Source organism: Phodopus roborovskii, unplaced genomic scaffold (genome assembly GCF_943737965.1).
Source record: "Phodopus roborovskii unplaced genomic scaffold, PHOROB, whole genome shotgun sequence".
Lineage (NCBI taxonomy): Eukaryota > Metazoa > Chordata > Mammalia > Rodentia > Cricetidae > Phodopus > Phodopus roborovskii.
The window spans coordinates 116018-134132 of NW_026126159.1; the positions used below are offsets into that span (position 1 = coordinate 116018).

An 18115-nucleotide genomic window follows, 5' to 3' on the forward strand; every position below is an offset into this window, starting at 1 on the left:
TTTCCCAGTGGGCTGTGGTGGTGCATGCCTTTAATCCCAGCACTTGGGAGGCAGAGGCAGGCAGATCTCTGTGAGTTCAGAGGCCAGCCTGGTCTACAGAGCCAGTTCCAGGACAACTAGGGCTGTTACACACAGAAACACTGTCTTGAAAAACAAAAAACAACAACAAAAAAGCCTTTTCCATGCCAGGCATGGTGGCAGACACCATTAATCCAGCCAGCACTTTGGAGGCAGAGGCAGACACATCTCTGTGAATTCAAGGCCAGCCTGGTTTAAATAACAAGTTTCAGGCCAGCTACAGAAACGTAGCAAGACTTTTTCTTGAACACCATGGTTTCTTGTAGCAGCCATTAAAGCTTCCCAGTACATGCTGAATTGGGGTTGTCCCTTCCTCTTTATTGACAGCCAGATCCAAAGGGTGTCTTCTATTACTTGAACCTCACTTTTTCTCCCACCCAGTCCAGCTCATGAGCTCTGTTCAGGTTAGCAGCAGGCTTATGTGGTAGGCCATATTGATCAGGGAAACACACTATGTCATCCTCATGGAGGAAGATGGTCACCCAAGACTCTGTGGCTCCTCCACTCATCTCTGGATCAGTCATGTCCCTGTTCTGCTTGGTCACATTTTGTGCTATTTCTGGAGAGATGTAAAAGAAATGTCTATTTACCCCCAAAAGGGAAGGACCTGATAGACCAAAGAATGATTCCACATCCAGCTGGGTGAATAAATAGGTTTGGGCAAGTACTTAAATTAAAGCACATGGGTGACTTGTGGGTACCACCACCACTAGAGGCCCACTACATCAGTCAATTTTTACCTTTCACTTCATTAGCATTTCATTTTTATTTCCTGTGCATTGGTGTGTTTCCCACATATATGCCTATGTGAGAATGCCGGATCCCCTGGAACTGGAGTTGTGAGCTGTTATGTGGTTGCTGGGAATTAAACCCAGGTCCTTTGGAAGAGCAGTCTGTTCTCTCAACCACTGCCCCATAGTAGCATTTCTAAAAGTACTTGCAGCTGGGGAAGGAGGGAGAGAGTAGAAATTAGAATTCCAGACAAGGGCCTTAGAAATGTCTTGTGGCCCTCCCTCTCCTTCTCTCTCTCCAAGATTGGATATTACTACAGACCTAGTTTATTTCATTGAGCAAGATCTCCTGTAGTTTACCATAACTGTTTTATAATGGTGATGGTGGGAGCAGCTATATTACTTGTCCCTGTTCCACTCTTACTCATTTTCTATCATTTACTTGAGTAGCAGCTCCATATACATAGATAGGATTTTGTTTCATTTTGAGGCAAGGTCTCACTATGAAACCCTAGCTGACCTGCAACTTGCTATGTAGACCAGAACATATGATGCTCCTGCTTCTACCTTCCAAGTGCTAGAATTACAAAAGTACCACCATGCCTGGCTAGATAAGCTTATCTGTTGTTCAACACTGTGTCATCAATGCCTGAAACAGGGCCTAGCACACAATATGTGCTTAAGATAATGTTTTTTCAGTCAACAAATGAGTGGATGGTATAGTAATGATGGAAGGCACAGAAGCAGAAGAAACCTGTCACGTGCAGCGGTGGCTCACACCCATAAAGAGACAAAGGCAAGAGGATTGCCCTTAGTATGAAGCCAGTCTTACTTACATAACCCTGCCTGGAAGAAAGGGAAGGAGACAAAAAGAAAGAGTGGGCAGAAGTGAGAGGGAGAGAAGAAGGGAGAAGGGAGGAAAGGAAGAGGGGTTAGTTGACCTTATTCTGTTTTGGGAGCTGAACTTCAATTAAGATCTAAAGAGAGAAAGTGCTAGGTAATCTGGAATGGTATCAGAGAAAGATCTCCAGAAGGACGTAGCACTGTTTGGTGTGGTTCTGGGGAGTCTGATAGGAACTGGTGAGATCCTGAGGTTCAGTGAGGCCCATGGGGTGAAGGAAGCATCAGGAAGCAGCTAGAGAAATGGGATGGACTGAAAATGGAAGAGGGTTTTAAACCCCAAACGGATGACCTGTATATAATCTCCAAAGACACCAAACTCTATCCCTGACCTCCAAAAGTCTTGGGGAACTCATGCCTGAGACAAGCCCCCAGACACAGGACCAAGATAAGACCGCTGTGCTCATATGGAGAGATTAGTCATTTATTGAAGTAGCTTTAGATGGAGGCTAGCAAGACACAAAAGTTTGAACATAAACCTGTCTTAGGTCCCCTTTGCAGGATCAGGACCTGCCAAAGTTCTCGGTTCTTGGAGGTCTCTGGGATTTGCAGGAAATGAGGGATAAGATGACATCTTGTGGAACAGAACAGAGGAAGGCTGGTGTCAATCATGAGGTGACATAGTTGGACACCTCAATGAGATTTCTGTCAGGATCTCGGAAGTAGATGGACATAATAGGCCCTTTTGCTCCTGTTCGGGAGACTGGGCCCTCCTCAATGGGGACATCAAAAGCCTGGATGAAGTGAGCAGAAAAGACGACAGTTATGTAGCACAGATATGTAAGACCAAAATTTAATTCATTAAGAATTCCCCCTTGTTTCTTCCCTACTCCAGTGCTCTTGGGATTGAAATACACATGCTACAACCAGAGCCAAAGTTTAATTCCTTATATTTTTGGTTGTGAGCCTAGCCTTTAATGGCTGAGCCACCTCTCCAGCCCCAAAGTTTAATTCCTAATAGTGTCCAGACTGCTTAGGTTTCTGATCTCATCTATTGCCATTTTCCCTCACTCTACTCAAGATGTATGACCTTGGGCAAAATATGTCATTGCCTTGAACCTCAGTTTCCCCAATTTGTAAATTGTGGGTGGCAGTAGTATTAGTGAATTTAAGGCCAGTACTTGCATCAAAGTATATATTCACTGTTTTATTTTTTTCTGAACAGTGCTAGGAATTGAACCCACAGCTTTCTGTGGAACCAGCAAGCATTGTATCCCCAGCCCAGTTATTGTTGATTTTAGTTGCTTTCTCTTTATGTCAAGATAAAATGTTTGGCTTTTTTGTTTTTGTTTTTTGAGGCAGGGTTTCCTCTGTATAGCCCTGGCTGTCCTGGAACTTGCTCTGTAGACAAGGCTGGTCTTGAACTCACAGAGAGATATGCCTGTCTCTGCCTTCCAAGTGCTGGGATTAAAGGTGTGTACCAGCAGCAGCAGCTCTGATCATATTTTAATGTGTCTTTTCTTACTTATACATTAGGATGACAAAAGACTATGTATGTCAAATCATTATTTACAAATATTCTTCTTTGGACTGGAGAAGTGTTCAGAGGTTAAGAGCACTGGCTGTTCTTGCAGGGGTCCTGAGTTCAATTCCCAGCAACCACATGTTGGCTCACAACTGTCTGTAATGAATCCTGGTGCCGTCTTCTGTCCCACAGGCATACATGCAGGCAGAACACTGTATATATAATAAATAAATAAAATCTTTAAAAAACCATATATTTTTCTTAAAATTTTTATATAATTTACTATATTTAAAAACTTCCAAATAAACAAAACTTCAAACACCAAAATCAAAGAACCAGTTGTTTTTCTATTTCTAATTGTGTATTGGATTTTGTTTTGTTTTGGGTGGACGATAAGTGTATAAGATGTATTCAGTACTGATTTATGTGTAAAATATAATGTAAAGCTCCACAGCTCTGAATGCTTATTCTACGTGCATGGCTGTTGCGTTGTAATGTTTCCTTCTAAAATCAATTGGGTTACATGAAAGTAACATCAATCAAAGGAGCAAGTAGATAACCATGTGCAGGCAGGATGTAGATGTGTGTGTCTGAGGTTTGTGGATGACCTAACTCTGGGGGTCACACTTGTGTCTTGACAGTATCTGCCTTAGGTTTCTTTTCCTTTTTTTTTCTTTTCATTTATTTTACATCCCAACCATAGCCTCCCCACCATGATTCATTCCAGTCCCTCGTCCTGGATCACCCCCTCCCACAGTTTCCTCCTCTTCCTCTCCATCCAGGAAAGGGCAGGTCTCCCATGGATAGTATCAAAACATACCGTATCAAGCTGCAGTAACACTAAGCACCTCCCCATGGGTTAAGGCTGGGCTCTTTTCTTTTCTTTTCTTTTTTAAGCAGTGAGTATGATTTTTTTATAATTTATTATTGTTATTTGCATTGGTGTTTTGCCTGCATGTATGTCTATGTGAGGGTATCAGATCTTAGAGTTACAGACAGGTATGCACTGCCATGTGGATGCTGGGAATTGAACCCAGAATGTCTGGAAGAGCAGTCAGTGCTCTTAACTGCTGAGCCATCTCTCCATGGGCTGGGTTTTCTTAATGGAATGAATGGAACTTCACTTACCTTGAGGCGCTGGATCACCTCCTCCAAAGGCACTTCTGTGATCAGACAAATATCCAGGGAGCCAGGAATGGGGTGAGCTGCTTTGGGCTCAAATTCCTTTCCCACCTCATGTAAGTTAAATTTTTGATCTCCAAAACACAACGCCTTCCGGTCTCCCTGTTTATGAGAGAGAAAACAACATAGAACTAAGCTGCCAAGATAAGTTTGAACTTACTGTGTAAAAAGGAGAAAGGGATGCTTTACAATAATCCTTGGCCCATCTAGTAGACTGCATTTTTAATAAATTAATTTGTGCCAGTCTGTGCGTGCCTGTGTGCACATACAGAGGCCAAAAGAAGGTGTCAGATTCCTGAGTGCTGGATTCAACTCTATGTGTTTGTGAAATGCCTGCCTTGTTGTTTGGGTCCTAGGATCTGAACTCCATCCAGTCTTCATGATTGAGCAGCAAGTGCTTTTAACCTCGAAGCCATCTCTCCAACCCAACGTTCTTTTTTTTGGGGGGGGAGGGCGGGTATGGTGGCACATACCTTTAATCCCAACACTTTGGAGGCAGAGACCAGCAGGTCTGTATGAATTCAAAGGCAGCCTGGTGTACATAACTAGCCCCAGGTCACCTAGGACTACATAGTAAGACCCTGTCTGAAAACTTTTACACATATTTGTGTGGAGGTGGATGGTGTATGCCAGAGCACAGCTGTTAGTATCCAATCTCTCCTTCTACGATGTGGGTTCCAGGAATGGAATTCAGGTAGTCAGGTGTGCTGGTGAGTCTCTTTACCCATCCAGCCACATCACCACACAGGACCATCACCACCAGTTCTTTCAGAGACAACATCTCTTGTGATCCAGGCTGGCCTTGAACTCACTGTGTTTCAGAGGCTGGTCTTAAACTCCTGATCCTCTTGTCTCCAACTCCATGTGCTTAGATCACAGGAATACACCACCATGGCCAACTTCTTCGTTGTTGTCGTTTTTTATTTAATGTATGCATATGTCTGAGGACATGTATGCGCACACGTGTGTGCAATGCTCACAAAGGCCAGCAGTAGGTGTCAAGTACCTTGAACCGGAGTGGCAGGCACATGGGTGTTCCCAATGTGAGAGCTGGGATTGGAATCTGGATCGTCTGGGAGAATAGTAAGCTCTCTTAACTGCTAAGCCAACTATCACCCGACTTCTTTCTTTCTTTTCCTAAGATAGCATCTCACTATGGAGCCTAGGATAGCCTCAAACTCTCCAACTCATTATCTTTCTGAGTGCTGGCTTGCAAGTGTGCATCACCACGCTTGTCTTTTAGTGCAGGGGGGAGGGGAGAGGAGGCAGCCGTGTGTTTTTCTTGTTTGAATGTCCACATCGCCAAATGTTTAAAATCTACCTACCCATGGCAGAGATAACAATTTGTGTACTTGGTATATCGCCCTCCCTCCCTCCCTCCTTCTCTGTCTTTGTCTCTGTGTCTCTTTCCTTTCTTTGGGATCTCATTATGTTGCCTTAGATTAGCCTGAATCTCTTGGGCTCAAGTGATCATGCCTCATCCATTGCATATCTTCCCTTACCCTTTTATTTATTTATTTATTTTTATGAGAACAACCTAAATTTCTGTACAGCCCATGGTGTGTTCCCAAGATTTCTAAGAAAAAAAAAATTACATCTCTAGCCAGGAGTGGTGACATACTTATAATCCCAGCATTTAGGACCCTGAATCAGGAGGGTAGAAAGTTTGACTTTACCTTCGCTTAACAGAAAGACTCTCCTTCAGAAACAAAACAAAATCAAAAGGAACCAAACAAACAAAGCCCACATCTTCTGTTCCCCACATTCCAGGCTAAGAGGCCATTGTGTCAGAGAGAGCTTCTGAGTTGTGCTCAGCAGGAGGTGGTTGCTGGTGGGGTTTCTAGGAATCTCCCTGCCCCACTGAGCCGGCACTTTGTGCCTATTCATTTCCTCCTAATGACACATTCATCTGACTGCTTGTTCAATTGAGAGAAAAAGACAACTGTCTCTTTTAATCCCGTGGCTGTTCTCTCCTGTGGCCCTCCAAACTGATGCATAATCTTTTTTAAAAAGGTGTATTTATCTTTATTTTATGTGTGTGGGTATTTCTTCTACATGTATGTATGTGTGTACCACATGCATGCTTTGTACCCATGGAGACCAGAAGAGGATGCTGGGTTCCCTGGCACTGGAGTTACATATGATTGTGAGCTGCCATGTGGGTGCCAGAAACCTAGATCCTCTGCAAGAGCAGCCAGTGCTCTTAAGTACTGAGCCATAGATCTCACCACTACCCCTATTTCTTGATTACCACCTTCATCTATTTTGTCCTCTCTGCCAAGACAGAGGAGAGTTTAGTATTATTACCCCCCAGTAGTATTCTATCTTCAGTTTAGTTCCTCTGTTGGCTTCTTTATAAATTTTAAGTAATTGATTCCATATGTGTCTTTTAGGATGCTAGGATGTTGGGGGCTAGAGAGATGGCCCAGTGGTTAAGAGCACTGGCTGTTCTTGCTGAGAACTGGGGTTCAGTTCCCAGCACCCACACGACCATCTGTAACTCCAGTTCTAGGTGATCTAAAACTTTTTCTGACCTCCGAGGGGAATACACATACATTGTACAAAACACTCATATGTATAAAACAAAAGATCTTTTTTTAACCTTTAATCCCAGCACTTGGGAGGCAGAGGCAGGTGCTTCTCTGTGAGTTCATGGCCAGCCTAGTCTACAGAGTGAGTTCCAGGACAGCCAGGGCTACATAGTAAGGTCTCAACACCTCCATCACCAAATAAAATAAATAAGATGTTAATTTGCTTCATCCTTTTTATGGTGTATGTGTGTGTGTGTGTGTATGTGTGTGTATACATGTCTACAGGTTAGAGGAGGGCAGTTTGTGTGTGTGTGTGTGTGTGTGTGTGTATACATGTCTACAGGTTAGAGGAGGGCAGTTTGTGTGTGTGTGTGTGTGTGTGTGTGTGTGTGTGTGTGTGTGTATACATGTCTACAGGTTAGAGGAGGGCAGTTGGTCTGTGCTATCACAGTTCTCTTTGTTCCCTCACTGAACTTGGAGCTAGACTAGCAGTCAGCGAGAGCTGCATTCCTCCTGACACATGCCCTGCAGCATGCTGGGCCTTTCTATGTGTGCAGGGGATTTGAACTCAGTCTCCCTGCTTATTCAGTAAGTGCGCTTGGCTGCTGAGCTGTCTTCCTAGCCACTTGATTTTCATCCTTCTGTTGATAATACAGCTGCCACCTTTCATTCTTGAAGCTTATAATATTTCTTGAGCTTCAGTGTTCTAAAAGTTCACTTCAGTATGTCTAAGTACAGGGAGTGGAGGCATTATAGCCATCATTGATCCATTCGAAGCCAATCTTGTTTTATTTATGCATTTGTTCTCCTTTTTTTCTATTCTCTCGATTCCTATCCCCACCTAAGTAGCGTGATTAGTGTTTTTCTCATTGAATCATTGGCCTGATCTTTATTCAAATACGCTGCCTCTGTTTGCTCTTTATGGAATAAAACAGATTTTAATAGTATATACCCCAAGCCATAATGCGTTTTGTGTACATCTTCTTGGTTGTAGAAGGTCTGTTGTTGTTTTTCTAGGGTATTGTAAGTGGCATTATACTGTACTTTTGTTTGTTTGCTTGTTTTCCATTTACTTGGTGTGACCTTTTTAGGACCCAAAGAGCATCCAAGATGCTGTTGCATAATTAATGCTCTCTTTTGCATAGATTTTAAATTTGTACAGTCTGCCACTTCATGACCCTTTTCAATTACTATAGAAATTTTTAGAGAAGTTTAACATTCACAGAAAAACTGAAAAGAAGGTAGGAAGATTTCCCCACATGCCCACATGCCTGCTAAGTTCCCCATTATCAGCATGCCAGCAGTGGATTACATATGTTGCTATTCCTGTAGCTGACTTTGATATATCAACCATCCCATTGTTCCTACCAGTTCTCTCCTGAGGAGATGTTGTACACTCTATGGGCTTGGACAATATCAATGGATAATGTCAAGGTCCTAAAATTCATCAGTGTTCTGTCCTCTCATCCTTCAATGCCTGGCAACCACCTGTCATTGTATTGTCCTTATAAGTTTGTTCTTTCTTGCACATTATATTGAATCATGCAATATGCACCTTTTTAGATTGGTTTCTTTCATTTAGTGAAATACATAAGATTTTACATGTTTTCTATAGCTTGTTATTCTCTCTTTCTCTCCCTCCTCCCCAATCTCTCTCTGCTCCTTTCTCTCCTAACCCTGCAAGAAGTAGCCTAAGAAATATTTTATTTAAAACAAAACAACACAGCCAGCTGTGGTGTGTCGCACACCTTTAATCTCATCACTCTGGAGACAGAGGCAGGCAGATCTCTGTGAGTTCAAGGCCAGCCTGGTCTACAGAGCGAGTTCCAGGACAGCCAAGGCTACACACAGTAAAACCCTTCCTCGAAAAACCAAAACAACAGAACTTTCAGGAGTGACAGTGAGCTCTACCAGTAAAAGCCTACTCAAGGCCTTATTTCTCTTTAACACTGTAACCCATAATCTGAAATAGCAGACATTATCTCTTCATCTGCTGCAGGACAGCTTCATAAGGCGCTTTTTTCTTCCTCTGCATTTACTCCTTATGAAGTTGTTCCATATTCTCAAGATAGTGTTAAATCTGTGGAAACCTCCTTTTTCCTCCCATCATCTCTTCCTTATTCCAAACTTACTTGACTTTTCTCTAGATTGTGGGATTTTCTTCTTGGGAACCACTCCTCAACCCAGCCAGTTTAATTTCTCTTTTATGGGAGACAGAGGAAGATAGCAATTATCTTACTCTATTGCTTCCCACTTTATTTTAAAAATGATGGATAGATAGATAGATAGATACATAGATTGTGTGTGTGTGTGTACACGTGCGCGCATGTGATGACACATGTGTGGAGGTCAAAAGTCAGCTTTTGGGAATTGGTTTTTCTCCTTTCTCTATGTTCCCGGACCTCAGACTTGGCAACAGATATTTTTATCCACAGAACTATTTTGCCAGCCCTTAATGACTCATTTTCTTTGTTTATTGTGGTGCTGTGAATGAAATACAGACCCTCTTGTGTACTGGGTTAAGTACTCTGTTGCTGAATTACTCCTCCAGTCCTCAGAGCACACACACACTTTTCCAGCTCTTTGTACCAAACGATGCTTTATTCTACACTTACCTTTGATTTGCACTTCAGATTGACACAGAATTTTAGGTTGCCTTCCCCCCTCCCCCCCGGAATCATTTTTCAATTCATTACATTTGTGTTTAAACAATTTCTATTTCACAATGCATACCAACCGCTCTCACCCCCCACCGCGCTGCTACCCCCTTCAACCCCCCTCCTCTTTACAAATCTCTCCCTCACTTTCAAGACTACTTTGTTTAGTGACCCACTGAGATTAACCAGGGGTGTCTCTATAATCGTGGCTTTAGAGCTATCCATTTGTAGCCTGGTGGGCTCAGCAGTGGGTACACAATTAAAGACAATGGTCCCTTCCCCCCAGACTCTATCAGAAGCCAATAGTTCAGAGGTAGCAGGTAGGGCCCCATGAATCCCTCCCCCTTCCTTGACTTCCTGTTGACAGCGCCAGTCCTGTAGGGGTCCAGGTAGCCACAGTTGTGAGTTAATAATTGCACTAGTTGCATAGTCTAGGGAATGGCATTCCATAGCCCTCCACCCTATCTTCTAGCTCTTACATACTTTCCATTGCCTTTGCCACAATGTTCCTGAGCTTTAGAGGGGGTGGATGGAATATTTTGTGTAGGGCTGGGCCCAGAACCGTTGCTATTCTCTCCATCTTAGGCAGCCTGAGTGTCTGTATTCATCGCCTTTCTTTGTAGGGAGAGGCTTCTCTGATTAAGGCTGGGAGCAGCTTTTGTTCTGAGAGTAGGGACCACATGGAGAGATGCTGAGGCAGAACTGGAGGCGGGGCAGGAGTGCTTTCCCAGAGTCTTAAAAGTATAGTCCTATTGTTTTCTGGCCTCTGGTGTGACTCAAGAATTCTGACATTTGCATGTTTTTTTTTTTCTTTTGTAGATGAACCACTTTTTAATCTTTTGGCAAAGTCTTAAGATGGACTTTTTCAGTGTGATGTTTTGTAATTCCCACAGGGCATATCTGAGTGTTCCTATGCTGGGTACACAGTTAACTCTTTGTATATAAAGGCTGCAAAATTCTCTTGTACTTTTTTTGAGACCAGGGACCTTGAACTAACAATGCCTCTTGCTTTATTTCTTTCAAATTTCCTCCTCCATTTTCTTTACCCTCTCTCTGAATGGCTCCCTATTGGTACTTCTCAATCTCTTCCATTGATCCGTTTACTTTTTCTCTCATACTTCTCATTTTTTCCTTGTGTTTGGGGGTTTGGAGTTACACTATGTTTATTTTTGGCAGCATTTAGGATTAGTATCTGGGCTCAATGCATACTGGGCAAATACTCATTCACTGAGCAGCACCCCGCCTCTAAGTTACATTTAAAGTGTTACCAATGATTTTAAGACACTATGTCACCAGGACAGCAGCAAGGGCTACCCAGAGAAATCAGAGAAATTGTATCTCAAAAAAAGACACTAGTTCATGTATCCTAGTCTGGTCTCAAACTTGCTAAGTAGCCGAGGATGATCTTAGGCTTTTCATTCTCCTGCATCCGTCTCTGCAGTTAGGATGACTATGTGCAGAACCATGCTTGCTTTATGTGCTACTGGGGACTGTGTGTATAAGGCATTGTACACCCTGAGCTACATCCCCCTGCCATAAAATGTTATCAAATTTTAATGAAGGAAGCTGGGGAGATGGCTCAGTTAGCAAAATTCTTGGTACACAAGCATGAGGACCTGACTTCAGATTCCTAGCGTCTCTGTCGTAATCTCAAACTGAAACAGGGTCTCTCTGGGACTTGATAGCCATTCATTCTAGCTAAATCAGACTGCTGGCCTCCACCTGCATACGCACAGGTACACACACACACACACACACACACACACACACACACACACACATTTTAATGCACTTGAAGTTTTTAATGTAGGGACTTTATTACCTTGAAAGTAGTGATGTCCATGCCTAGGATCTTGGAATAGAACATGGTGGTGTCTTCGATGCTCTTTACAGTCATCACAATGTGGTCTAATCTAAGGATAAGACTCGGGGAAGGGTTCGGACTGCTGTTCTTCCATAACTAAAATGTGAAAACACACACAAACACACACAAAATAAATAAAAACCCACCCAAACGCAGATAAAGCTAAAATACTTCCACATTTTCTTCTACTCCTCTCCCATCGCCTCTTCATCCACTGGGATCCTCCTCACCCCCACTTCAAGGGGAAACTCCTGCACGAAAAGCCTCTGTAAAGGCCATTGCTCCTGCACAGATTCACATAAGAGGCCACATGGCTGCCATGTTACCTCTTCCCTGTTTTCTTCCTTTGTCTCCTGCTAGAAAGGCAAAGGTGAATACGAGGGAAGTTGACATTAATGCCAGCATGCCGTTGTTTTCTTCAAGTTGGAATTTATTTCTTTTTAAAGGCATTGCAGAGTTTAGGACAAGCCCAGTCCCAAATCAAAGCCTCCAGTGGCCAATTTCCCCAAGCCTCTACCTTTCCTGATCGGCAGCTGCAATTGTGGGGGTATGGCAAGGAGGAACTTGGGGTGGGTAGGACTGGCGAGATGGCTCAGCGATTAAGAACACCAACTGCTCTTACTAAGGGCTTGGATTCAGTCCCAGGCACCCACATGGTGGCTCAGTGCTCTCTGTCTGTTACTGTGCTTCCAGAGGATCTGATGATGCTTTTAGCCCCTGCCAGTGCTACATAGACATTCATACAGGCAAAACACCCAAACACACTTCACCAAAAAAGGAGGAGTATCTGAGGTGAAATAAAAGCTTCTGAAACCAGGCGTGTGTATGGGGGGTGTGGGGAGAGATCATCTCTGTGAGTTCGAGACCAGCCTGGTCTACAGAATGGGTTCCAGGACAGGCTCCAAAGCTGCACAGAGAAACCCTGTCTCAAAAAGACAAAAAGCAAAAACAAACAAAAAAAAACCACAAAAGAGGCAATAAAAAGATGGCTCAGCAGTTAAGGGTATTTGCTGTGCCTGGTTCAGTTTCCAGCACCCACACATTGGCTCACAACTGTCTATAACTGTAGTAGCAAGGGCTCTAACACCCTTTCTGACCTCCACAATCAATGCACATGTGTGGTACACACACACACACACACACACACACACATATATATATATATATGGGCAAAACACGTTTAAAAACTTTTTTTCAAAGATAAATTTCTGGGCATGTGTGTTTACAGAGCTAATTCTGGGTGCCAGAGAGATGACTTAGCAGTTAAGAGCACTGGCTGCTCTTCCAAAGGACCACAGTTCAATTCCCAGCACCCACATGGCAGCTCACAACTGTCTGTAACTCCAGTTCCATGGCAAAACACCAATGTACATTAAAAAATAGAAATTAAAAAAAATGCAGAGCAAATTCTGATATCTACTAAGGAAACTGTCTCAAAAAATCAGGCAGTGGTGGTGCACGCCTTCAATCACAGCACTTGGGAGTCAGACATGTGGGTCTTGGTGAGTTTGAGGCCAGCCTGGTGTGCAGAGTGAGTTACAGGACAGCTAGGGCTGTTACACAGTAAAACCCTGTCTCAGAAAAACAAAACAAAACCAACAACAAAAAACACCAACCATCTAACCAAAGTAGTAAATAACTCCCATTTAGGCCGCACTGAAAGGAAAGCTGTCTATTTTGTTTTCTTTTTCCAATCCTATTCAGGGTTGGAGAGGTCACTTGGGCTGAGTACTCAAGGCTCTCCCAAAGAGCTCATAAACGTGTATAACCCCAACTCCAGGGGATTTGGTGCCCTCTTCTGGCCTCTATGGGCACCTGTACTAACATAGGCATGAATTTTTATTTTTATTTTTTTTAATCCAAAGAAGTCCTATTTAGCCTCTTAATGTCTGTAGAATCTGTATGAGCACCCTGTTTTATTCCTTATAGCCCTAATTTATGTTTTTCTTCTAGTTTCTATGGTATAAACAGAAATTATTAGTACCTTCTGGATTTGTTTGAAGAAACAGCCTTGGGTCTGTATTGTGTGTTTGCTGTCTATTTCCCCTAAATCTGCTCTTATCTTTTCCTCACCTTCTGTTTCTCATGGTTTAAGGAAAGCTGTGTTAGCCAAGCGTTGGTGGCACACGCTTTTACTCCAAGCACTCAGGAGGCAGAGGCAGACGGATCTCTATGAGTTCAAGGCCAGCCTGGTCTACAGAGGGAGTTCCAGGAAAGGCTCCAAAGCCACAGAGAAACCCTGTGTCAAGCCCCACCCCCCACCAAAAAAAAGAAAGAAAAAAACAAAAGAAAACTTGTGTTTCCTGCTTCTTTTTCTTCATCTTCTTCTTCTAAGTTTTTTTCGAGACAGTTTCTCTATGTATCCCTCACTGTCCTGGAACTACCTCTGTAGACCAGGCTGGCCTCGAACTCACAAAGCTCACAAAGATCTGCCTGCTTCTGCCTCCCCCCCCCCCAGTGCTGGGAATAAAGGCGTCCGCCACCAATGCCTGGCTTCTCAGCGTCTTGATATATGGGAGCTTTTGTCACTGACTTTCAGTTTCCCACTCAGTACTGACTAGCAGCCCTAATGCTGATGGCCTACACAATAAGCTCACCCCTTCCTCTTAGTAGTAAGTGCCCTGGACACCATGCCTTCCCTCCTTGGGTCTGTTCCAGAGTCCTCTTTAAGGTTCACTTCAGGCTCTCAGGGCCTCAGAATCTTCTGACAGGCTTCAAGTTTAAGGTTTCCCAGGCCTTCGTCACACTACTCTATCATGAGAGCTTCAGGGACATTCACTAGGAGCTATCTTTGGCTATCTTCACAAGTCTGAGGCTGAACTGACTCCCAGGTGAAACACCCTGAGAGAGCAGCCACCCCTTAGCCTAAGCCCTCCCAAGTTCACCACACATGACTGGCCTCCACACGCCTAAGCAGGGCCTCGGCTGCCCTCTGCTTATCTTTCAGACAAGAGGCCCCGTGAAGGCAGTAAAATCTGCAAAGGTGTTCCTGAGAAGGGAAGCAAGTCAGCTGACCCAGGTTGGGTACCTCCAGCCTGGGCCAATACATAGGCCCAAAGCCTTCAGGGCCCCACACTCACCTGACTCTCAGACGTTTGACTCCACATCCTGACTCATTGACTGCAGGGAACGCTATGAGGCAGGTAGGATGTGGCTGGGGCTGGCTCTGTGCCCGGGGATCAAGGGGCAGGAATGGGAGGTGCTGGCTGAGGATATTGGGTGGGGACAGAGGCAGGAGGTGCAAAGCACAAAGACACTAACTTAAAACCCAGGGTTCCCTGGGTTCTATCCCTAGCACTGCAAAAGCCAAACCCTACCCCGAAGGCCTTGAAAGGAAAAGCACAAATAGAAGGGCTCCCTCTGGCCGGGCAGTGGTGGCGCACACCTTTAATCCCAGCACTCAGAAGGCAGAGGCAGGTGGATCTCTCTGAGTTCGAGGCCAGCCTAGTCTACAGAGCCAGTTCCAGGACAGCCAGGGCTATACAGGGAAACCCTGTCTTGAAAAACAAAAGAAGGGCTTCCTCTTTTGAGATGAGGGTCTTGATATGTTCTTCAGACTGGGTCTCTAATGGTCCTGCTCTGTCAACTTCCAGGTGTGTCAAATCCCGCTAAGCATTCATTCAGAATAGCATGGAAGAGTCACCCATCCTGATTGTCAAGAGACTAACGAGTATTACCATGTGAGAAACTTCTGATCTTCCTTGGAGCGTGGGACCAGGGTGTGAAGCATTTCAGTGTCTGTGTTAGAGAATATGACCATTCTCGTGTATTGTGGGTCTGTTGCCGAGCAAAGATTTCTTTTTAATGGATATGGGTGTTTGCCTGCTTGTATGTCTGCACCACCTGCATGCTTCCTGTTGCAGAGGCCAGAAGATGGCATTGGGTCCCCTGCAATGGGAGTTACTGACAGGCGTGAGCTGCTACACGACTACTGGGAATTGAACCTGGCTTCTCCAGAAAGAGCAGTCAGTGCTCTTAACTGCAGACCCATCTCTCTAGCCAGAACCCCGATAGTTTTTGAAACAGGGTCTTGCTATATTAGGGCCCTCTCAGTGCCTACCCTTGGTCCCCTTCCCTTCCATCTATTTGCCTCACTCTGAGCTGAGCTCTCTTCTCTCTTGTGGGTTATATCTGGACCAGGGATAGGTGAATTTGAGATTTCTACTTCTACACACACCCTGGTTACCCCAGGCATAAATATTGTATGCCCTGGTGTTATTAAATTATTGTTTTCCTTTTAAAAAATTGTTGCCAGACAGGCCTGGTGGCAGAGTCTTATAATCCTAACTACTTAGAAGACTGGAGCAGGAGGACTGAAAGTTTCCGGGGACCAGAGAGATGGCTCAGGGTGTAAAAGCACTGGCTGCTTTTCCAGAGGACCATGTTTGATTTTCAGTACCAACACGGTAGCTCACAATGTCTGTGACTCTAGTCCCCACCTTCCTCTTGTCTCCTCAGGCACCAGGTATACAAGTAATGCACAGCCATATGTGCTAACAAAACACACATGCACATAAAATAAAAATTACATCTTTTTTTTTTTTACATTTCAGGCCAACCTGGGCAAGTTATCAAGACCCTCTCTGAAAATTAAAGGAGGGAAGAGGGCTGGAGAGATAGCTTAGTGATAGAATGTTTGCCTGGTTCTAGGGTCAGTTCCCACCATAACAAAAAAAAAGTTTTGTAATGCTAGGCTGGCAGTACAGGTCTGTAATTCCAGCCTTCAGCAGGAGGCCAAGGCAAGAGAATTGTGAGTTGCCGAACAGCCTGCACTACAGAGTGAATTCTATAGTGAAAACCTGTCTCAAAGAAAGGAGGAAAGAAAGAAAGAAAGAAAGAAAGAAAGAAAGAAAGAAAGAAAGAAAAGTTGACTGCCAGCAGTGGTGCTGCATGCCTTTAGTCCCAGCACTCAGGAGGCAGAGGTAGGTGGATCTCTGTGAGTTCAAGGCCAGCCTGCTCTACAAAGCGAGTTCCAGGACAGGCTCCATAGACAAACCCTGTCTCAAAAAACAAAAACCAAAAACACAAAACAAACAATAACAACAAAAAAGGGCTGAGGAGAATAGGGCACCTGCCAGTGCCAGGCTGTGGGTGTGGGCTTGATTGCCAGCACTGAAAAATAAAGATGCACGTGAATGTCACCTATTAGTATATGGACCACAAGGGCCATTCCCTGGCCCATCCACAAAATGACCGTGGTTGGAGTCGATTACAGGCGTTTCATCTTAGATGCTTCCCTGTGTGTTCGTGAGCATGTGCAGGCATGCAGTCTGGGTTACCACAACTGGTTCTCCTTTGCTTGTCTTGTGAAGGGCACCTCAGTCTGCAAGTACACACACAGGGCCCATGTATTTTGCATTGTACTTAGTGAGCACTCTGGGTTCAATAAGAACTTGCCCCATCACCCATATCACTCAGCAATAGTTATTGGCTATGAATGACGTTTTGTTGTTGTTGTTGTTGTTCTTTTATAGTCTCTTTATGTAGCCGCCCAAGATTGTCTTAGCCTCAGAGTGATTCTTCCTGCCTCAACCTCCCGAGTGCTAGAAATACAGGGCATGTGCCCCATACCTGAGTTGTAAGTGGATACTTATAAGAGTTCCCCGCTCATATTACTCTTCACTGTTAGGCTTTCCTATAAATTAATCTTAAAATGTATCTGTATGTATTATATACCACACATGGAGGTACCCATGGAGACAAGAAGACATCGAATCCCTTGGAGGTGGAGTTATGGGAAGTTGTGAGCTGCCTGGTGCAGGTGCTGGGATCTGAACTTGGGTTCTCTGAAAGAGCAGCAAGCACTCTTAATCACTGAGCCACAAACCTTTTGCCTTCTGCAAGGTTTTATCACTCCTATTAGCCTTGTGCTCACTACTTGGTGCACTTAGGTTAGTATCAGGGGTTTAAAGGAACTAACTCATAGTTGAGGGTAAGAAGAACATACCCCATACCTGGCTCCAGCCTTCTAGCAGAAAGAGCAAACCCCCTTTCCTCTGCCTTTTGTCCTATTCCAACCCTCAGTGGGTTGGATGAAGCCCATTCACAAGACGGAGGGCCATCTGTATTGTTCATTCCAAGGACTCCCTGTAGACTTCATGCGATGCACCCAGAAATAATGTTTAAGTGGGTCACTGCACATCCCAGGCCAACCCGACACATAGAATTATCCAGCAAAGCTCGCCTGTGGTGTTTTGAATAAAAATGTCCCATGCAGCCTGGCATATTCCTGCACCCCTTTAATCCCAGCACTTGGGAAGTAGAGTTAGGCAGATCTCAATGAGTTCAAGGCTAGCCTGGTCTACAGAGTCGGTTCCAGGACATCCAGGAGTGTCACACAGAGAAATAAAAAAAAAATAGTTATCAAGGTCATCGTGTCTTTTCACAGCAATAGACCAGTAAGACACACCCTTGTTAACTTGGCCCTCATGTGCATCTCATTAATCCATGCTAATCAACAAGAGAGGACAATAAATAGGCAACTGTTCAGCTATGCTGACACAGCTGTGCCACGAGCACTTGAGAAGGTGCTAGGTAAGTGTTCGAGCCATGCTGCTATTCCCCCTTGCTGTCCCACAACTTAAACAATAAGCTCAGCGACATTTAAATACTGACAGATGGTATAGTGATTTTTGAGTCAACATAGGTTGTATAAGACCCTGTCTCAAACAACAACAACAAAAAACAAAACAAACATACAAAAACCA

At 44.2% G+C, this 18115-nt stretch overlaps 1 protein-coding gene across 1 annotated transcript; it reads right to left on the minus strand.

Annotated features, from left to right (window-relative positions):
* Positions 1-2117: 2117 nt before the first annotated feature.
* Glod5 (glyoxalase domain containing 5) lies at positions 2118-11500 on the minus strand. The gene is made up of 3 exons (XM_051179561.1): positions 11367-11500; positions 4303-4458; positions 2118-2443 (listed from the first exon to the last, which is right to left on the minus strand). Exons 1-3 carry the CDS (start codon positions 11439-11441, stop codon positions 2318-2320), a joined length of 357 nt encoding a protein of 118 aa, XP_051035518.1. The 5' UTR covers positions 11442-11500; the 3' UTR covers positions 2118-2317.
* Between the last annotated feature and the right edge of the window lie 6615 nt (positions 11501-18115).